At 39.5% G+C, this 23,519-nt stretch overlaps 1 protein-coding gene across 1 annotated transcript; it reads left to right on the top strand.

Annotated features, from left to right (window-relative positions):
* Positions 1–168: 168 nt before the first annotated feature.
* LOC127054530 (deleted in malignant brain tumors 1 protein-like) lies at positions 169–23,311 on the top strand. Its single transcript, XM_050960767.1, is given in 10 exon segments — positions 169–272; positions 274–487; positions 5,014–5,326; positions 12,939–12,974; positions 14,450–14,612; positions 14,935–15,146; positions 16,533–16,705; positions 17,626–18,014; positions 20,658–20,929; positions 22,955–23,311. Coding segments are annotated over 10 exon segments (2,058 nt in total). The 3' UTR covers positions 23,137–23,311.
* The last annotated feature ends 208 nt before the right edge of the window (positions 23,312–23,519 follow it).

Here is a 23,519-nt window from a genome sequence, read left to right as displayed (position 1 = left end):
AAAAAATTCCCAACCAGCTCTAGTATAGCATCCAGCGCGTTCACATAAGCATAGGCTATAACCAGATGCGTGAGTCACAACTCCTTAGTGTTTTTCATGATTTCTAGAGGGGAAAATTACACCAGATGGAAAAAAGATTACTGCCCATTATTCCACAAATCGTTTCCCATGTCTTTTAAAGACCTAGTGAAAGGATGGAATAGCCATGGGGGTCATGTTGAACTTTATTGCAAAGGAAATTGGGCAAGGGTTTGTGATGATTACTGGAACACACAAAGCAGAAGTTGTTTGCAGGCAGGTTGGATGTGGATGAGCCATTTCAGCAACAAGAAGTGCCTATTTTGGTCAAGGGTCAAAGCAATTTCTCCTTGATTATCTGCATTGTGGAGGTAATGAATCCTATCTTTGGGACTGCCTTAGTCTATAATGGGCCTCATGTAACTGTGGTCCCAATGAAGATGCTGGTGTCATCTCTACAGCTATTTTCTGATTTTCTTTTTGAAATACTTAAGCCATATACCACACCAGAGCGTTTAAGGTCTGTACATGCCTCATCTGATATGGCTAGGAGTCGGGAGACCTGTGTTCTGTTCACTTATACACTATTGTGGACTCGATCGAGTTGCTACACTTGTTTGTACCTTGACATAAAACATTTATATATTTAAAAAATGAAAAGCACTATAAAAACGTGAAGTATAGTTACTAAAACGTACTTCATTTGCTTCCTGTTTACAAAGTAAAAAATTCTTCAGACATATTTGTTTAGTAAGGTTTTAATTAGACCTAATGCAAATAGTGAAGGTGAAAATGGGTTTTTCTGTCCCATTCCTCTCCCCCATTTTCCAATTGCTCATAATTTCCTCAAAGAAATTCCTTTTTCAGCTGAAATAACCCATACTTTGTCTGAAGCCTTAAGGTGATCGTGTTATGTGGAAAGCTTTGAATAAAATATGTGCAGCCATTTTGAGTTATATGAAAAAGGGGGGGTTAAAAATTCTCCATGTTCCTTTTGATATCTTGCTGTGGGTATAAATTTCAGTCATGGTTTGGTTTGCAGGTTTTATTGCCTGTGCCTTCACACCTTTTTTTCTCATGTTCTTAACTTGTGTTAGCTAACCCAGGGTAATATCCTGCTTTGATGTTTTCACATGAGTTAGCAGGTTGAGATAAGTCCCAGGCTATCTCCTGGTCTATAACTCAACTTGCTAACTCATGTGAAAACTACCAACTGCCTTGTCTTCATTTGGATTTTATTTCAAATTAATTAACATGAGTTAAGAACATACTTACCTTTTTTTGAAATGTGTGGTGAGATCTATTCTTTAAAAGTGCTATATAAGACTTAGGTGCAATTCATGGAAGTTATGGAACTGATAGTAAATATCCTTAGGCATATCTGATTATCAGGGATCTCTCACAAGACTAACAATTCCGTGGGCACCACTTTAATCACATTAAATCCATTGGTTTCAAGTCCATGGAATCACTTCCTAGCTTGTGTTTATGAATACGTGTTGATAGGACTGAGGCCTAAGATTGCATTCCTCACAATTACTTAGATGTTAGTGATTTCAGGGTTTTGTGCAATTCTGAGAGATCCTCTGTGTCTTTGCTGCCCTATTTGTTGTTCTTTGGCACTACATTAATTACAGCTACAACGTTTTCTATTTATTTTTAGAAAAAACATTGCCATGGCCACCCCTCCCCCCAATAACCAAACTCACTAACCTCTGTCCTTCTTTTTTATCTTTCAGACTCGACAACAACTGGTAATTATCTCTTTTTAACATTTTTATTTATCTTTATTTCTCTTTCCCAATGCTTTCCAATCTGACAAACAACACCATTACTGCTCCCAAAAAGGGGTTCCAGATGCAGGAGTTATTGGCAGATATAAGCTGGTGTAAAGAGAGAAGGCAGAGCCTGTTGCACTATGCATTACACTGAGGGCCAGAGGAGAGTGGTTCTCATACATATCAGAAAAAGAGCTAGGGACAATAGTAAGAAAGAAATGAATGAATTGACGGGCATTATCTATACTGAAGAATTTGAAGGCCCCCAATGGTTAAAAATAGATGACAAGATTTTAAACTACTCTGATAATTTCTGCAAACTTGCATTACTTGTGGATCAGATTTCTGAAGGCTGACTGTTACTCTAGCAAAGTAAAATGGCACAGCAAGCGCCATAAGAAACATGAGACTTCACGACAGAGTAGTTCTTGCAGCTGTAAGCATCGCTGATCCTTCAGAGTATAGGGCCAAATGACTATGATTGTCTAGTAGCTATATTACCACAGCACTTATAGCCCTGGTCCCCATTGTGCTGGGTACTGTACAAACATACATAAAGAAGCATTTTACCCCCCCCCAAAATATTTTTCTTTGTGTAGATTTTTGACTATTACAAACAGAGCTGGGCCCAAGTTCAATTTCCTTTCTGCCTTGAGTCTCCCATGATTCAGGAGCATGCCCAGGCCACCAAGCTTTGGGATATGCTGATACAGAGTTTTCTCAGTCTCTCCTGGTCCAGCTGTTCTAGTTTGTATAAATAATTACACAGTCATTGGAGCAGGGACTTTAAATTTGGATCTCCCATGCCCTAAGTGAAGGTCCAAACCTCCAGCCTATAGAGTCGTTCTTACACTTTGCCCCTCTCCCAATAACCATTCATTGTCATTCATGGTGGTGATTCAGAGAGTCATTCATAAACTATTTGCCAAAAATCTTTTGCCCAGCTTTAATTATAAATATCCCTCTTCCTAGCAAAAGAAATACAGTCCTAGGACCAATTTCTTTTGGGAGCCACATGACACATGAATGAAAATCAAACATTTAAGTAAATGTCTTCTCACGTTACTGAGAGATGTCATTGAAAATGTGAAACAGCCCCTAGTACAAAGGAGTCTGGTCTATGATGGGCTCCTAGGTGTTACAGCAACACAAATAAAAAAAAATACTAATTAATCCACATGAATATTCCTTTGAATAGTCCTATTGACTTATATAGGACTAGTTAGCCGAGGAAAATTATTTTTGGAAATGTAGGGTTGGAAGGGACCTTGAGAAGCCATCTAGTTTTTCCCTCTGTGCTAAGGCCAGAATTATAGCAAGAACATTCCTGATAGATGTTCTTCATCTGTTCATAAAAACCTCCAAAGGTGGGGATTCACATATATGCTTGTTTGCAGAATTGCATCCCTAAAGGTTAACATTCGTCTTTCTTAACTCTGCTATTTCCTTCCTCTTCTTTTAAATAAGTGTCTTCAGTACAGTAACCAGAGGAAATGCAGACAGCTAGCTTTTTATCAGCATTGTGAATTATGCAATTGGCTAGAAATATAGTTGTGTGTTATTTGCAAGATGAGTGCCTGCTTTGTATTCTCTAGTGTCATGATTATCTAGCCAGTCATCTTTCCCCATCCATCTATCTACCTACCGCATTCTAATTTTCATCCTCTCTCTCTCTCTCCATCTATTTTCTCCCTCATTCAGTTATGCTGTTAATTTGGTTTTGATTTTATTCGCATTATCTTGAATTTGGCACATTACTCTAAAAGCCTCTCTCTCACTATTAAAGATGTTGTCAATTTATGTATTGTTCTCCTTTTGTATTTATAGCTCCTCCTACTACTACTTCAACATGGTGGCCTTCAGGTAATTCATTATTCTTTTACTTCTTTATTTTTATATTCTATTTTTCTCAATTATCTCATTTTAATACACAAATAAATCCCATATAAATGTCACCAGATTCCTTGGAAAATAAGTATGGCATGGTGATAAACCTCTGTATTTTTTGCAGGCTGTCTTCAGGCTGATGGCAATACATTTTTTTTGAATATCACCTTTTTCTTTCTTTTGGCAGCCAGCACTTCTAAATAGGGATACAGTAGTACTGTAGTAGTTTATTTAGGTATTTATACTTTGAAGTAAGCACTTAGGCCCCAATCCTGCAAACACATATGTATGTGATTAACTTGGCTGACGTGACTGGTCCCAATGGCCTCAATGAAACTATTCCTGTCAGCAGAATTAAGCATGTGTGTATGTTTGCAGAAACGGAGATCTACAGCTTGGTGGTACATGAATACATTCAATATGGGAATTAATGAGACTATAAACAGGGTGGAATCACTTTCAGAGCAGAGCTGTGCTAGAAGAGAAATAAACTGGGTCCAGTGAGCTTACTAACTGAACTCCATCCAGCCTTTTCTCTTACTCGCCAATTTTTTTTTTAAATTACTACCTTCCCTCTCTGTCTCTCATTTTTCCCATCTATACACTGAGGACAATAATACTTACCTTTTTGGTACTTGCTTTGAGAGGTAGTGATGAAAAAGGCTATAGAAGAGCTTGATGGTGTTATCATTATCATAATTTTCATGACAGAAGTAACTTGACCTGCACCTTCAAATGCTTGTGATCAAAAGATGCATCAATTGCCGTGAAAACTTTCTATGAATCACTTATTGGTCAAAGTGTGCATGGATAGGAGTGAGGTCAAAAGTTCCACCGTCTCCTTCACCCAGTAGTGATTTGTGGGGGCTGTGCTGCTTTAAGGAACCCACTGTGTCTGTGTTACCCTACTCGTTGCTCTTTGGCACCAAGTTAACTACAATTACACTGGTTTCTCTGTATTTTTGGTAAAACATTACAATATCCAAAACAAAACAAAAAAATCACCAACCCTGTCCTTGTCTTGTATCCTTCAGGCTTGATGATACCTGGTCATTGTTTCTTTTTAGCATTTTTTGTTTAGATTTCTTTGTTTTTCAATGTTTGTCAATCCAATGAACAGCACCTAGAGTACCCAGTTTCAGCACCTATAGCACCAGGTTCAGGAGTCACTGGCAGAACTATGTTGTACTGCACAATTGGTGTAAAGAGAGATGGTAGAGCCTATTGCATTATGCATTCTACCCTGCTAGCCAGAGAGGAGTGGCTGTGAGAGATACCAGCAAATAGAACTGACTAATGTGCTAATAATAATTTCCTTGAATCTGTTTTAGGGCTGGCATTGAGACTGGTGAATTCATCTAGCAGATGTGAAGGTCGTGTTGAAATTTATTATCAAGGATCATGGGGAACAGTCTGTGATGATTCCTGGGATCTCTATGATGCAGATGTTGTGTGCAGGCAGCTTGGCTGTGGACATGGTGTTGCAGCAAAGACCAGTGCCTGTTATGGTCAAGGCTCGGGAAATATTGTCCTGGATGATGTGGGTTGTAGAGGATCGGAAAACCGTCTATGGGACTGTCCTCATTCAGGATGGCTCTCTCATAACTGTGCTCACTCAGAAGATGCTGGTGTCATCTGTTCAGGTAAACACCAAGAGTTTGCAGGTTTCTTGCAGGTAAATAACTGGCAAAGAATTTGCTTTTAACCATGTCTAAGATGTTTGTGAAAGTCACATCAGAGAGGTTTCAAAATATGAAACAGAGTTTTTGGAACTGAATCCTATACTAAAAGGGCCACTTTCCTACTTCCTCAAACATTAGTTCCCTGCTTCAGCCAGCCAGTTAGTTCCCTGGTGAATGTGATTGTGCAAGCATAGAATAAAGAGATTTAAAAACATAAAACAAACAAAACAAAACAAAAATCAAACAAACGAAAGATGGTCAAGTAGTTAAGTCATCTCTCTGAAGTTCCAAAGGGCACGCTCCACCTCCATGGGTTAGTTTTCAGTTCTGTTAACTTCACTTCCTTTGAGTGTAGGATGGTTCCGTTGGGATAGGGCATGGAGATGGGGCGGGAGGGGGAAGATGTAGAGTTCATTCCTGATTCTGCCATATCATTTAGCTTCTCAATGCCTCAGTCACCCAATAAGTAAAGTAGGGATAATGAGACTTACTTAACTTCATGAAGCACTCAGAGATCCTGAGATGAAAAGACCTATTTAAGTACTAAACTTTTTGTAGTTATGAAAGGGAAATTCATTTGGAATTTCTTCATTGACATCGGTGAGGGTCAAGCACATTTTACTATACTTTATGATTACCCTTAACAAGATTTCACAGACATGGTGCTTTCAAAGTTCTGCTCTACTTGTTTTGAAACATAACATCTTCCAGGAAAGTCATGCAGCTTCTGATGTCATTTGCTCAAATTTTATAAGGATATCCAGGCAAATAACAGATATTTTGATTCATTAGCAATTTCAGAAAGTTGGGAAAAAATCATTTAGGGTCAGACCAAAAGCCAAAGAAGTTTCAATGAGCCCCAAAGTGGCATGGCACAGGGAATTAAAATATCTGATTTTTGTTCGCAGCTTTTTGACTTTCTTCCTGTGTGTCTCAAGTCATATTATGCCTTGGTTTCCCCATCTGTAAAAATGGGCATAAAGATACTTTACTTCTGTGTAAACTAGTTTGAGATCCATACATGAACAGCACTATATAAATATAAAGTATTATTATTATCAACCTGAGTTAATTTTATATTTTGCAGATTCTCTGTATAAAAATATTATTTTTATTTTCCATTTTCCCCTGGGGATTCTTATACATCAGGGTCAGAGCTTCTTCCCATTTTTGCTAGTTTCCTAAAATTCCAATTTTTTAAAAAAATTTCTATCCTCCTGCCAGCTAATGAAGACTGCATAGTTAGGCTTATGAAAGCAAACCTCAGTCTGACAACAACATCTTTGAGGAGTCATGTGAAGTAATATGAAGTTGGCAACCCTACTGATCACACTGACTGCAAAGCTGTGCTTTCTAATCAGGCGAAATTGAACACCCTTGCCCTGCTCCCTGCTCCACCCCTTCCATGAGGAACTGCACCTTCTCAGAGGCCCCCTCTCACTCCATCCCCCCTCCCTCTGTCACTTGCTTGCCCCAACCCTCACTCACTCATTTTCACCAGGCTGGGGCAGAGGGTTGGGATGTAGGAGGGGGTGAGGTCTCTGCCTGGGGCTGCAGGCTCTGGAGTGGGGCCAGAAATGAGGGGTTCAGCATGCAGGAGGGGGCTCTGGGCTGGGGAGTAGTGCTGAGAGATTCAGAATGTGGGAGGGGGCTGGGGCAGGGGGTTAGAGTGCAGGTGTTGAAGGCTCTGGCTGGGGGTGCGGGCTCTGGGGTGGGGCCGAGGATGAGGGGTTTGGGGTGCAAGAGGGTGCTCTGGGCTAGGGGGTGTGGCTGAGGGGTTTGGAGTGTGTGAGGGGGGCTCCTGGCTGACCCAGGGGGTTGGGGGTTGGGAGGGAGTACAGGCTATGGGCTTGGGGTGTGGGCTCTGGGGTGGGGCCAGAAATGAGGGGTTCAAGGTGTGGGAGGGGGCTTCAGGCTAGGGCAGAGGGTTGGGGCAGGGCTGCCCAGAGGAGTGGGGCAGTGGGGCAATTTTGCCTCAGGCCCCGCAGGGGCCCCCAAAAGAATATATTATTCTACAGTATTGCAACTTTTTTGTATGGAAGGGGCCCCTGAAACTACTTTGCCCTGGGCCCCCTGAATCCTCTGGGCAGCCCTGGGTTGGGGTGCAGGGGGATGAGGACTCCCGCTAGTGGTGCAGACTCTGGGGTAGGGCCAAGGATCAGGGGTTTGGGGTATAGGGAGGGGGTCCAGGCTGGGGCATAGGGTTGGTGCATGGGAGGCGGTTTGGGGTGCAGGCTCCAGGTAGCACTTACCTCAGGCAGCTCCTGAGAAGCAGTCAGCATGTTCCTCCAGCTCCTAGGTATAGGGAAGACCCCAGGGGCTCTGCATGCTGCCACCCCCTGCAGGTGCTGCCCCCACAGCTCCCATTGCCCACGGTTCCCAGCCGATGGGAGCTGCAGAGCCAGCACTTGGGGAGGGGGGCAGCGCGCGGAGCCCCCATGGCCTCCCCTATGCCCAGGAGCTGGAGGGATAGGCCGGCTACTTCTCAGGAGCCATAGGGAGCTGCCAGCCCACACCAATCAGACTTTTAATGAGCCACCAAGGTCCCTTTTCGACTGAGTGTTCTGGTGGAAAGACAGACACCTGGCAACCTACTGATCAGGAAAGGGTCATGTTGAACATCAGTTCAGCTCGTTGTGAGCAAATTATATACTTAGGCCTCTCCGCACTTCCGCAACATTGCTCTGTAGAAAGTAGAGGTCTTAGAGTTCCCCTGCTTGGTCTTTCTGTGGTATCTCACTTGTGCTGTGGTTCCACTGTGCTTAGGGCTTTTTGCAAGCATGAGGCATGGATTTGGTATGAGACGATATTAGACACATGGAGTTTCCTCATCCCTAAATATAGTTGACTTGAACGTGGTTCTAAGTGAGTTCAATAACTTAGAAAAGGTATCAACTAATTAACAAAAACAATATTTAACAGGCAGTCTAGTCCTTTTTAGATGCGGTTTCATACATGTTTAACAAATAAGGCCTGTCAGATAAGAATTACTTAAAACATCATAGACCTGATGGTTGTGCTAAATCAGCATAGTTCCACCTGCTGTGCTAAAACAATATTGCTTTTCCCAATAGTAAGCGTTTTTAAGTCTTAACACAATAAGGTTACTGTGTCTCCATGATGCTGCAAGGAAGGCAAAAAAATCCCACTGGACCTTTTGCCAGTTTGGTCCAACAAACAAAAACTATTTTCTGAACCCATATCAGGTGATCAATCAGACCCACAGCATACAAATAACACAACACATACTAAGGGGAGGCTGGAGCAAGAGGCTTTTGGAAAAGATTGGGTAAGCTTAATAGGTATGGGGGGAGGGGCACAAGAGCCAACCAGCTAGCCCATTGCCTCATCTCCATCCAATGGGAACAGTGACGGACCCCAGGGGATAGCCCCCCTTTCCCAGCCACACACACTGTCTCAAGCCAGCCCTCTACCCGCACCTCCTGGGTGCTGCCTCCCCTCTGGTCACTCAATGTTATTTTCCCCATTGATTGAGGAGAGGGAGCATTCACATTATCTGAGGGTTTGGCCCCATATTTGTATGGGTAACTTCACACTCTGTTTACATTTGGAACACACAAATCCCCTCATTTTTCCTTAACCATTTATGCATTACTGTAAAACTTGCCCATTTAATTGAAATTGCTTATACTGTCTACTGTCAAGGAAGAACTAAAAATGGATAACATAGAAAGAATGACAACCCTAAATAAATAGTTCATCCCACCAGGTTCATAAAATATATATTCTCTATGCTAACCAGAGTATCTGAGACAAATTTACGGGTAATTGTTCTTACCGCATTGAAAAGAGTAACAAGAAGCATTAAATCCTGTATTTTGGTAATTGCCATTGCTTGAAAACAGAACAGTCATTCTGTTTAAATAGGATATAAATGTGTGATAGCCACCAGCACAAATTCTTCACAGTAAAGTAGATATGTATGGCTGTCGCCAGATTTTAATAAAAGCGCAAAGACAGCTGCTGTGCTCCGCCAGTCTGTAGAGGGAAAGTTAGACTGTATTAATAATATATCCTTTTGGCTGTCAGTCAAAACACTTCTTTGAAAGTGCCTCAGACACTTAGTCTACACTAGCCCGACCTCTCATTGCATACGTGCCAGTTGCTAGCATTTTTGCATGCATGCAGGTAAACACTTGCCTACCACATTTGCTACATTCTTGGCACACTGGACTGTTTGTGCAGGCAGAAGTGACAGCTTACAGAGAGACAAGTAGAACCTATGTTTTGGAAATGTAGCCCTTAGTGGTAACTACGCTACTGTACAGATAATGGCAACAAAAATGATTAGGGGTATCGATCACCAGGGGTATACAATTTTTATGGTGCAGGTGCTGAAAGCCATTGAACCAAACTGTAAATCCTGTATATCATGGAAACCACTTCAAGACGGGAGTGCAGCAGCACCTCTTGTTCCGGCACCTACATCAATCAGCTTCCATATGAGGATAGATTAAAAAGACTGGGATTGTTCAATTTAGAAAGGAGACGACCAAGGGAGGATATGGTAGGGGTCTATACAATCATGACTGACGTGGAGGAAGTGAATAGGGAAGTGTTAGTTACCCCTTTACATAGCACAAGAACCATGGGTAACCCAATGAAATTAATAGGCAGTAGGTTTAAAATTAACAGAAGGAAGTACTTCTTTATATAATGCATGGTCAACCTATGGAACTCATTGCCAGAGGATGTTGTGAAGGCAACTGGGTTAAAAAAATCAGATAAATTAATGGTGAATAGGTCCATCAATGGCTATTAGCCATTGGTCAGGGAACAACTCCATGCTCCAGGTGCCCCTAAACCTTCAACTGCCAGAAATTGGGACTGGAGGACAGGGATGGATCATTCGACATTGCTCTGTTCTGTTCATTTCATCTGAAGCATGTGGCAATGGCCACTGTTAGAAGACAGGATACTGGCCTAAATGGATGATTGGTCTGACCTAGTATGACTGTTCTTATGAGATCCAGGCTCAAGTCCCTGCTCTGCCTTGGAGCAGACTTGAACCTGGGTTTCCCCACACCAGGTGAGTGCTCCAACCACTAGGCTGTAGAGTCTCTTTCTTCCTAGCTAGGGAACTGGATGGAATCACTTTTCAGAGGAGAGCTGTACTATAAGCTGCCTGGGAATTTATTAACTGAGTTCAATCTAGCCTTTTCACTTACTCACCAGAAATTTTTCAAAAAGTACGTTACCTCTCTCTTCCATCTGTAAAATGGGAATAAGAATACTGACTTTTTTTTGTAAAGTGCTTTGAGATCTAATGATGAAAAGTGCTACATAAGCACTTGGTGATGTCATCATTATTACTTTCATGACAGACTTAACATGACCTGTACCGTCAAATGTTTGCTATAAAAAGGTGCATCAATTGCAGTGAAATCTTTCTGTGAATCACTTATTGGTCAAATGCTGCCTTATTTATATAATTTCACCATGGTGGCTTGTCTTAATTCATTAGAATATAGCATAAATTGCAAGTGAAAATGAGCTTTGTGGTGTCATCCCCTTTATGTACACATCAGAAAAGCACCAATACAATCTTCTGTCCTGGCTCTCTTTCTTTAAACAGAACTCTTAGTTGCAGTGCAGGGAGTGCCTGCCCAAAATGAACTTTGCTCAAGTCTCTTTTTAAGAGTCCCATACTTCAGTGAGCATCAGATTAATATATATAAAATTATTAGAAATATGAATAAGCCCATATGTATTTTTATGGTTTGTATAGCCCACTCTAATCCTTGGGAATAACCTCAGCATCATTTAGATGGCCTGATGTGAAATTCATTGGTGCATGGAACTGACAGTTAATATCCTTAGAACATGTCTGAATATTAAGGATTTCCTCACAAGATTGAATATATTGATGGCACCAATCCAGCCAAGCACCTCCGCACATGTTTAACTTTGATCACATTTTGGTTACAAGTCAGTGGAGTTACTTCCTCGCTTACATTTAAGCACTGTTTTCTATATATTTTTGGTAAAACATAGCCATGTTAAAAAAAAATCAAAATCACTAACTTCTGTCTCTCTTTTATCTTTCAGATGCACAAACACATGGTAATTGTCTCTTTTCAATATTTTTTGTTTAGATAGCTTTCTCTTTCCCAGTGTTTGCCAATCCAATAAACAGCAGTATTACTGCTCCCAAACAGGGGCACCAGGGAGTGGTGCTGGAATAATGTGTGTAGTGGGGGTGCTGAGAGCCATTGAACCAAACTATAAACCCTGTATATGATGGAAGCCACTTCAAGCCAGGGGCTGCAGCTGCACCCTGAGCACCTCTAGTTCAGCATCTATAGCTCCAGGTTCCGGAGTCACTGGCAAAACTAAGTTGTACCACACGGTGTAAACTAAAGAGAGATGATGGAGCCTCTTGCACTAGGCATTCTACCCTGCTGGCCAAAGGGGAGTGGCTGTGAGTGATAAAAGCGAAAGAGACAGGGAAAACTGAAAGAGAAATGGCTGAATTGATGGGTTTTATATATGTTGAGGAGTTTGAGCGCCCCCTACTGATTTAAAAAATAGATTACAAGATTTTAAAGTACCCTCACAGTTTCTACAAACCTGCACTACTCTTGGATCAAATTTTTGAAGGCTGATCATTATTCTAGAAAATATATATACACACACACACATATATAAACTATTTTCTAGAAATCTTTTGCTCAGCTCTAATTATAAATATCCCTCTTCTTAACAAAAATAAAATACATTCCTAGGATGAATTTCTTTCAGGAGCCAACGGACGCACAAAAGAAAATAAAACATTTCAGCCAACATCTCATGGTACTGAGAAATGTCATTTAAAATGTTAAACAGGGCCTAGCAGAAAGAAGTCCTGGTCTATGACTGGGGGTCTTACGTGCTACAACAGTACAAAAGCCCCAATAATAATTAATCCACATGAATATTCACTTGAATACTCATATTGCTTTAAATGGGACTATTGAGGATAAGAGAATTATTTTGGGAAATGTAGGGCTGGAAGGGGCTTCGAGAGGCAATCTAGACTATACCCTCTGCACTAAGGCAAGATTAAGTATACCTAGACCATTCCTGAGAGAGATCCATCTAATCCATTCCTCAAAGCCTCCAAGAGTAGGGATTCAGTGCATGCATGTTTTCATGATTGGGTCCTAAACGTAATCATTGTATTTCTTAACACTCTTGTTTCCTTCCTCTTCTTCATTGCAGTAATTATATGCAGACAGCTAACTTTTGATCAGCTTTGTGAATTAGACAACTGGATAGAAATATAGTTCTGTGTTATTTGCACAATGGGTGCCTGCTTTGTATTGTTTAGTATCATGATTTGCCAGCCAGCCCGCCTGCCATCTCTTTCCCCATCTCTCCATCCACTGACCTGCTTATCCCTTTCTAATTTTCATCCATTCTTTCTCTCTCTTCTGTCCTCATTCAATTATACTGTCAATTTAGTTTTGATTTTATTGGCATTTTCTTGGATATGGCACATTATTCAAAAACTATATATGTCTCTATTAAAGATGTTGCCCATTTAAATATTCTTCTTCTTTTGTATTAATAGTTTCTACTACTATTCCAACATGGCTGCCTTCAACAGGTAATTCAGAATTATTTTACTTCTTTATTTGTATGTTGTAATCTTCTCTATTCCCTTATTATAATACACAAATTATTCACATATTAATGGCACCAGATTCCTTGGACAGGAAAATAAGTACAGCATGATGATAAATCTTAGTCCTTTTTGCAAGCTGTCTTCAGGCTGACGGCAATACATTTTTCGAATATCAACTTTTTCTTTCTTTTGGCAACTAGCATTTCTAAATAGGGATAGAGTAGTACAGTACGATACTATATTTAGGAATTTTTACTTTAAAGGAAACACGTAAGCCGCAATAATGCAAACACTTATGTATGTGCTTAACTTGGCTAATGTGAATGATTCCAGTGGCTTCAATGAAACTCTTCGTCAGCAGAAATAAGCACATACATGAATGTTTTCAGACTGGGGCAATAGGTAGATCAAATAAAACAGACCTCTTAATGGTTTCACGCCCTCTTGAACTCACTCTTCAAAGTTCTTTTCAACTTTCCCTTACGGTACTTGTTGACTATCAGTCTCGTGCCAGTATTTAGCCTTAGATGGAGTTTACCACCAACTTTGGGCTGCATTCCCAAGCAACCTGACTCCAAGACCACCTGGTCCCGGCGCTCCAGGGGCTACTACCGGCCTCACACTGTCCATAGGCTGTGCCTCTATCAGGAGGACTTGAGCCCCCAAGAGCAGCACCGGGACAAATAAAACAGTTACCAGTCAACAAATACATGCCATTAAACTCAGTTTCTGTGTGCTTCACAGGAGGAAAAATAAAAATCCAATATTTTTTTCTGTGCGTCGCTCAACAAGATAATGAAATTCCTTGCTGTTTTTCGCTTTTTTGTATAAGCAGGGCAAAGGTTGTGCCCCTAGCCTCTGTTTGCCAGAAGCTCAAATAGGCGACCAGGAATGGATCACTTGATGATTACCTGTTCTGTTCATTCCCTCTGGGGCACCTGGCATTGGCCACTGTCAGAAGACAGGATACTAGGCTAGATGGACCTTTGGTCTGACCCAGTTTGGCTGTTCTTAAACCGTGTGTCAATTAAAGCTCTGCATTAAGTAAAAATTGTTACATTCCAATGTTGGCTGCAGATGATATTTTCATTCAGACTGTAATTTTTGTTCCCAGTGCACCAGGTGCTTCTTCAAAAAGTTACTTCCAATCTGAATTAAGAACATAACATTACTGGAGAAAGAAAGCATAATCTTTCTCCCCTGAACATTTTCTTTGGCCCATATTTTCTGTCTCCAATTATATACATTTAGGGCTTAATCTTGAGAGGTGCTGAGTATTAAATGAAACTGAATGGGCTCCACAGCGCTCAGGATTAGATTCTGATCACAGAACACCTCACTGAAGTTATGGGAAGCTTTCCTTTAACTTCAGCAGGTTTTGGCATCGACTGATAAATCATATACAATATATGCAAAAGTATATATAAATGACTCATATGTATTTTCTTTTCTTACAGTTTATTCTTCAGCAAAATATACTTGTGGTGGTATCCTTCAGTATTCATCTGGGACATTTCAAAGCCCGTTTTATCCTGGGAATTATCCAAACAATGCAGATTGTGTGTGGGAAATAGAAGCAGTGAGCAATTTCCGTGTGACACTTTCATTTAGTGTTATAGAGTAAGTAAGGCACTAATTTCCAAGGCAATTCATGGGTTCAAAATCATGGAATTTTGAAATTGGTACCCTCTCCATTTCAAGGACATTTCTTAACAGGGTTTAACACTTGTAAATGACCAGTAAACCTAAAATGAAAATTGTATGAATATAATAGTATTTGTGGTTATTTGTTCAGTCCTGGTTGGTACCATATAAGAAGCAAAATGAAGACAATCTGTCACAAATACCTGGCAGACTGATGGGTTTAATTTGAGATTTAGTGGTGACTAGTTAAACAGGAGTTCACAAAATAGTTTACAAAATGTTCGTGTTTATTCCCCAGGACAGAAGGTGGTACATGCCAGTATGATTATATTGAGATCTATGATGGGCCACTCCATACCTCTCCTTTACTGGGGAAAATTTGTCATGGTTCCTATCTCACATATACATCGTCCTCAAACTTGATGACAGTTCGATTTCACAGTGACTCGAGTGTCACAAACAGAGGGTTCCGTGCTGCCTATTACACCTTTCCAGCAGATCAGAATACTAGTAAGTTCATGTTTAATACAGAACTTCACTTTTCAGCAGACAAGCCTAGTTACTGATTTTATTTCCTAAATAACTATTTATTAATGTTGTTGAACCACTTCAGTATAGCAAGCACTCACTGTCATCTTTCATACTGCGGGATTATCAACCTATTACTTTCAGTTTTATATTTAAACAAAATCAATGTTTGTTATTATCAAAGTAATTATTTTTAGACATTTTATTTGATATTCAGCCTCCATTAACTTTTTCTTTACATCGTCTCATTACTCTTACTTATGGCACCTTGTACGACCTAAGCGTTCATTCTCTCTGGGTTTGATCCTAGTCCTGATGCAGGCAAAACTCTCATTGCAAGCACTCCTCTTTATATAGCAGAAGTGAATTTCATGTCCTCTCCCCAACTCATTAGTTATTTATTTGAGCTCAATACCTGTTGAGCACTTTGCTGGTACGTGTTTAGTATTAGAATTATTTATATTTAGAATCATTCCCTCCACTTCCTTTTGCATTTTTGAGGCTCTTCCTTGAATTCCCTGCAATTTGTCCATGTCTTCAGCAGCAGAGGTGCCCACAAATGAACTAGAACACCTTTCACAGCCATACAAAGCCTGACCCTTAAGCACTCATTCAGGCAAGACTCCTATTGTTTTCAGTGTGAACTTTGCCCATGTAAGGACCACAGGATCCAGTCCCCAAGCAGTGACTATCACTTTGATGTTACTCAGCCTCTGCACATGTAGCTCCAAACCCCATATGGCTCATGTTAGGCCATACATGCAAACCCTTGTTTCGGCAACCCTTGATCATATTGAATAGAACATAACTGGTTAATTCCATTGGCTGATCAGTATAATTCAAGATAGCAAAATCTGGTGCATTAATTGCTGTCAACAAACACACCAATTTATCTTTACTTTACTGTTACCTTTGTCTTCACCTTCCATTGCATTTTAGATCATTCTCTCCCAAAAGTACTGAAACACTTTATTTTATTTGCTTAATAATGGCCCTGGTAACACTGTTCTTAATTTTACTCAAGCAAAATTCAAAACCAACTTCAATAGGACTTTTACTTAACTGCCGCATTTTTTCTACTATGGTAACTGTGATTCATCGATGAGACTGTCACTGATCACAGGAGGAGAAGTTATAATTTGCAGATTTTCATAGTAATAGTAATCCTTAGCCAAAACCCACAGGCCCCTGGTGCGTCATTCAGTATTTAAGACGTAAGATAGTAAAATCATGTGGTTTGGCTTATGAACCCCTTCCCCTCTCCCAACCTACACACAGAGTAGATAACAGCATATGTATAGATTGCAACATTTAATTATGATTGTATGCCTGTACATACTAATAATGTATGTTTTATCCACCCACTAGCTCTTCTGTGCTTGCCAGAATACATGCATGCAGTTATTAGGAGATCCTATCTCCACTCACATGGCTACGATGCATGGGATGTCAGCTTGAATGACCCTTATTGTAGACCAATCATTACATCAAACTATGTTATATTCAACATCCCATACAATCGCTGTGGCACAAGACGAGAGGTATGAAGTTGAATATTTAGCAACCTATGTAAGTAGGTCTGTGCAAACTGCAGAATGTATTTTAAAAAGGGTCATGAACAGAAACCTGCTGTGGTTCACAGGCGTTACAAATGAACCAACGACTGCAGGTTCAGATTCATTGAATGCTCCCACAACCGTCCTTCCCCTGCCTGCAAGGAACACATCACTTATTGTAGATTGACTTTATGGGGAATATTGGGGGACAGGGAATATAGGTGAGCAACCTTAACCCCTGTTCATAGACTTTTTTCTAGCATGAGCTGATGTTCATGAATAGTAATAATACTTGGCACTTACATAAGCCACAGTTCAGTAAGGTACCAATTTAAAGCATTCACTTCTATAGAACTTTAGATTAATCACAACTCTAAGTACCTTGCTGAATCAGGACCTTTGTGTATTACATAGTCAAAGCTTTGCATAAATGTAAACTAACTTGGCTGTGTTTGGGTTCAAAGAAAATATTTTTTACATCTCAATGTAATCACTGTATTATACAGCCAACAAAGTTTTTTAAAATTGGTCATTTCTATTCATAAGTCACACTTCTTTTCAAAATACTGAAACAACACTTTTAAAATGTGTGTTATTCTATGGGCATACCAAAAGTTTAGTAAGAATAATGGTACACCTCTACCCTTATATAACGTGACCCAATATAATACAAATTCTGACATAACGTGGTAAAGCAGTGCTCAGGTGGGCGGGCGGGCGGGGGAGGGGGTGAGTCTGTGCACTCTGGCCGATTAAAGCAAGTTTGCTGTAACTTGGTTTCACCTATAACTCAGTAAGATTTTTTGGTTCCCAAGGACAGCGTTATGTTGGGGTAGAGGTATAATTGTGACCTCAGGCAAAAGCGTGACTACATTAGATAATTGTGTATTTAATGTGTCAAACAGGGAAACAACAACACTATCATCTATTCCAACTTGATCAAAGCAATCTCTTCTGGTTACATAATCAAAAGGCAAAAAGATCTTCACTTGCATATCAATTGCAAAATGCTCCAAAATAGATGGATTGAAATAATGTATGTGGCTGAGGATGTTACTGAAGTCAATGAAACTCAGTACGGCAGATACAACGTGACCATTTCATTTTATGAATCACCATCCTTCTCAAGACCAGTGTATGACTCTCCATACTACGTTGACTTGAACCAGAATTTATTCCTTCAAGCTTCAATTCACAGCTCTGACCCAAATCTGGTGTTGTTTTTGGACACATGTGTTGCATCACCTGATCCCAATGATTTTACAACAGTAACCTATGACATTATCAGGAGGGGGTAAGGACTTTTCCAGTGATGGTTTTCAATGAAACTGTGCATGGAGTACTGTATCTGTTTTGTTTACGCAATAATTTGAATGGGGACAGTGTGAAGTAATTCCAGTTTTCCTTGCCACTAAACTATTTTTAAAAAAATTTTTTGGCAAATCCTGGCAAAAAATGAGAAGTCAATAGAAATGACAGTTAGATGATACAACTCTGCATCAGTGATTCCATTCAAGGATGTAACATAGTACCTAAAGAGGTAAATTCAGTTCTGATGTAAACAGGTATAACCCCAACCTCCTCTGATGTCAGTGGATTTTCACCTGCCCACATCAAGACTGAGTTCAGCCCCAATTAGTTTGTCTATAGAATTCAACTGTATTTTTAAAATATTCTGCTCCATTTTTAAAGAAAAAAAATCATTCTTTTGCAGTCCTAGGTTTTTTTTTGTAGCATACTGGAAATGTTATTTCAAATTACTGTAATTCAAAGTTTGGTTCAAATGACTGAAGTTTAATGTTTGATTTTTCCTACTTTTCTGTATTTTTCCTGCTTTTTAAAATCTTTTCAGTTTCTTTTCATGAGTATTCTGTGTTTTGCAAGTGACACTTAAGAATTTTAATGTCCCAGAATTGTTCATCTGGCTTGGTTTAAACCATTTATTGTGGAAAAGTCAGATAAAAGAATCATAGAAAAATTAGATTCTTAGATCTGGTAAGAAAATAAAAATAACTGATCTCATTCAGAATAGCGATTCCTGTGTTTCTAAGCTTTACCCACCAGAACTTCAGTGGAGTTCTCCAGTGTTAGACTCTACAACTTTCTGGATATGCAAGTACAAGTCTTTCATGAGCAAGTCCCATTGTCAATTAATATGACTCTATTTATTGGTGCAATCCTAATTATATATAAATAATGGGGAATAAGAGTAAAATTTCAAAATAATTCAGCCAGGGTAGCATTAGAGTGGCAGGACATACAGAAATTAAGTTTTAAAGACGCCATCTGCATGATAGTTTAAACCCCCTATCTATTGCAGGAGATGAAAATTAGATATTCAAAACAGCCCTTTTAAGAAATGATCTGATAAAAAAAAATCATACAACGAAGAGATAGCCAAATCTTTTAAACCTCATATTTGTTTAAATTAAAACCCAAAAGGAAATAAATTTTCCATATCTACATTCAAACATATCTTAACCATCTGTAGGTGAGAGAAGTGTTGGCATGAATATAAAACATAGTAACACATGCAGTCTTAATCTCAGTTTATACAAGTTTAATACCTTGTGATGTTTCTTATGCTTATGAGTTTATTAAAATGTGTATAAAATACATTGATGATATGACAAGTCTGCAGATTATTCTGAGATGATAGCTGTGTGTTAACAGATAAGTTGAGTTCCTTTTCATGTTGGTTAAATTGAACCAGAATGCACTGGCATGGAATTTTGGCACTTACTATGGTGAGTCAGTGCTGACAGGAAAGTGAAACATACTAGAATCTTGTTCTGTGAAGCTCCTCTGCAGCTGACTTACTAGAGATTAGGGTCATTGGAAACATTGACTTTCTTGCTTCTTGCATCCAAAGCAGAAATCAGAGGATTGAGAGTGAGTTGGATAAGATGGCACAGAATGGAAGAAGGAATTTATCATCCTTATTATTCATATCCAGTAGCACCTAGAGAACCCAATCAGACATCGGGGCCCCACTGTGCTAGGTGCTGTATAACCATTTAGTAAGGAGCCGGAGCCTGCCCTTCAGAGTAGAGCTGGTAGGAAAAATTGTGACTAAACTTTTTCCTGTCAAAAAAACAGCTGTTCAAAGCTGAACAGTTTCATGGAGATGTATCCGTTCTGACAGAAATGTCATTGGGAAGGCTTTGTGAGACAAAGAGAGAGACCTAGGCCAAGTGGTTAGGTTGCCTGGGCTGTGGAAGACCCAGGTCCAAGTCCCTGCTCTGAATCAGGCAGAGCAGGGACTTGACTCTGGGTCTCTCATCTCCTGTGTAACAGCCCTGGCTATTCTGCATTTGGACTCTCTCTCTCTCATGGTTTTTTCATGAAAAATGAGATTTCAAATTTTTTTATCTTTGGAACAAAAACAAATTTCAAAATTGTGTGTGAAATGGAATTGTTGTTTTCTGGCCAGCTTCACTTAAGAGCTTAAATCTTGGTTACATTTTCCTGTTAATCATAAAAATAAGCCCCATTTGCTTCAGCTCTTCTACAGGGGTCACAGACATTGCAGTCTGGAGATATTAATAAGCAGCCTTGGGCTCTTTTCAATTATTAGTTGCCAGGACATCTCCAGGGGACCTCTTTGCAACTTGTCTGTTCTGGGCCCTGAACCTACAAAGACTTATGCACAAGCTTAACTTCAAGCATCCAATTCAGTAAAACTACTCACACTCTTGCATGTATGTAAATACCTTGCTGAGTTAGGAAAAATATTGTATATTTTGCTTTTAGACAAGTGTCTGCCACTATTTTAACCTCTTTCATTTTCTATTCTTACTATAATTATATATTTTCTCCCTTTTTGTTGTCAATGCATTTTTAATTTTTATCTTTGCATGTAGGGCGTGCTTGATGCCTGTGTTTTGTTTCTGTGTGTATGCATGAAGATGAATTGTATTTTATTTGTTTATTTTAGGTGTGTTAGAGATCCTACCTATCGTGTATTCTATTCACCCTACGCCTCCACCTTACGCTTCAAATTTAATGCCTTCAAGTTTATTAACAAACATACATCAGTTTACCTGAAGTTTAAAATGGTGGTGTGCAGGGTATATGATTATTCTTCCCGATGCTACCAAGGCTGCACACCCAGGTCCAAGAGAGATACAAGCTCTTACCAAGAAGAAGTGGATGTTGTTGTTGGGCCTATTCAGCTTCGGAAAGATGGCACTAAGAACAGGAATGCTGGTAAATTTTAAATAACCTTCTCTTTTGTTTAGTGTAAGTGTGACTATGGTCACTGAAGGGGCTCACACTGAGAATGCTCAAACTGCAAAGAATAGGGCAGACAATCCCCCAAAGTTGTGGTTTATTCCTATAATTAGATTCACAAAGCCAATAACAAAACCGCTTCTGTACTACCTACAAAGAAGCTAAACTACAGTTTCTTTTACGCAATCCAGCATTTGGCTCCCACCTGGAGAGCTAAGTCTATATAGTGAGAGTTACTTTAAACCTTATTCACCACAAAATTCTACCAGCCCCAAGAGACTGGACACCATTACCTACCATGTCAATGAATATTTCAGATCTGACCCAAATAAATGCTTACAGCCAATTCTTATTAACTAAAGTAAGATTTATTAAAGAAAATAAAGTGACTGTGGTTAAAGATCATTATACATACAGATATGAGTAAAGTTCTTAGGTCAATTTCATAACAGAGATGGTGAGGCTGCTGGTTTGTGAAAGTACTTCTAGAATCAGTTCAATGGGTTTTAGTCCAATAGGCAGTCCATGTGTAGAGTTTGTTCAAATTCTTCTGAGAATTTGCAGGGATAGTTCAGGGTATGCCTGGAGACCTCAGCATGATGACCTGAACTTCCCCTGACAAAGTTTAAGCATGTCTGAGATAAAATGAGATCAGGCCCAAAGCTGCTTTTATGTTCTCTAGCAAGTTGATAGCATTTTGACAGCAGACATCACAGCAGGCTAGAGTGAACAGATGTCTCGATTTTATAGGGACAGTCCCGATTTTTGGGTCTTTTTCTTATATAGGCTCCTATTACCCCCCGCCCCCTGTCCCGATTTTTCATATTTGCTGTCTGGTCACCCTAGCAGGGGCCTTCCCAGATGAAGAATGGACAGTGCATATTGTTGCTTTGAAGCTAAACTTCTATTTCTTACGTATACACAGATAAACTAGTTGCATTGATTAGCATAAGGCAATTGCCCATTCAAACGGTTCATAGGTAGTTTATTATAAACATCAAAGAGAAATAAAGACAATGATATTATTATACCACAAGTTTCTTTTAATATCCCCTTTTGATCTCTGAATCAATTGAATATATAATGAAGCATTACAGATAGGAACTGAAGTTCAGCATTTACAAGCTAATTAGATCACATTGTTAAAATTTCTAATAAGATATAGGTAAACACAGACAAATACAATTGCTATCTGATTCTAATTCTTTAACAATACAGATTTACATTTTAAGAAGTCTGGCCTATTTAACCTTTGTTAACTATCTTCAAGGAATGGCCCTGTTTACCATTTCAATACTTTTCTAAAATGACCTTAAAGATTGATTTTGGATCACTCAGCCTGCTGGTTGCTTAACCCTTGCTGGCTGATTGTCACAATAAGGTTCTGTAGATCACTTTCCATTTCATTTTACAAATTCTTACTTCTGATTTCGCAGTGCAGCATGCTTTTACTGCTTTAGCAACAACTCCCTTATAAACATCAGGGACTTGTTTATTGACTAAGAGCATCTACAAATTTGTTCCTTACTTAACACATTTCAAACCCATCATTTTAATCTGCCCAGCTCAAAAATGCTAATTGAATCAATTCTTCAGGAAGAAAGATGAGATGCAGTCCATTTCCTTCTAGCCTCATTGATTTAATTATCCACAAACTGTTCAAGAGCTGTGGTTGTCATGTCTCACATTGAATATCTCTAGTAAAGTGAAACCTCAACCTTTCCTGAAAAACTACTCCATTCCCTACCTAGCTCCTGTCCTAGTTATGATGTTTTCTTAATATTGAACCTAAAACATCCTTGCTGGGGGTTCAGTTCATGAAATAGTCTTTACTAATATAAAGATGGATTGATGTGTCTAGAATATCTTGTATAAAATAGAGTGAAATTGATTTATTTCTTGACCTGATCTAGAACATAACTTTGTAATTCAAGTTGTCTTTGTCCTGGTAACTAGAGCAGAGAACAAAATGAAACCAAAACTCTCTCTCTTAATTCACAGAGCTGGACTATTCTGAACATCAGGAAGATGTGGATTCCCGTGGTTCACTTACTGCTACTGACGATCATTCCCAGGCTCCATTTATTGTTACGGGTGTGGTGTTTGCAGCTGTTATTTTCACTCTTGTTGGGTTTATTTTGAAAAATAAACTGAAGAGACCAATTCCATATGAGATAATGTGAGACACTAAAGACACCAGCATCAGGGCATTTATGTAATGATTCAATTTTTAGCATTTGCACTAAATAACTTGTATATGACAAATCATGCTTTAAAGAGAAAGTATGAAAACCTTACTGTAATGATACTACCATCTGAGTTCTGGTAAATTCAGGCTAGAGTTGGGCCTGAGGTTAAAACCCCACCTCCAAATAACATGAGAAGCTAGGAGAAGTTTGAATCCAGATCCCAACTCTCTGACTTGCAGCCATGTCCATGGACTTGAACTCCAGCCCCATATCTGGCCCACTAGCTCCCTCCCCCTCAATCTAGAACCAGATTTTGCAGCTCAGGACTATCTCTAGCCTAGATAGGCTAAAAACTGGGTTCAATTCCTGTTCCACCA

The sequence above is a fragment of the Gopherus flavomarginatus genome, chromosome 6 (assembly GCF_025201925.1).
Source record: "Gopherus flavomarginatus isolate rGopFla2 chromosome 6, rGopFla2.mat.asm, whole genome shotgun sequence".
In the NCBI taxonomy this organism is placed as follows: Eukaryota; Metazoa; Chordata; order Testudines; family Testudinidae; genus Gopherus; species Gopherus flavomarginatus.
This window is presented reverse-complemented; position numbering and strand designations above follow the sequence as displayed.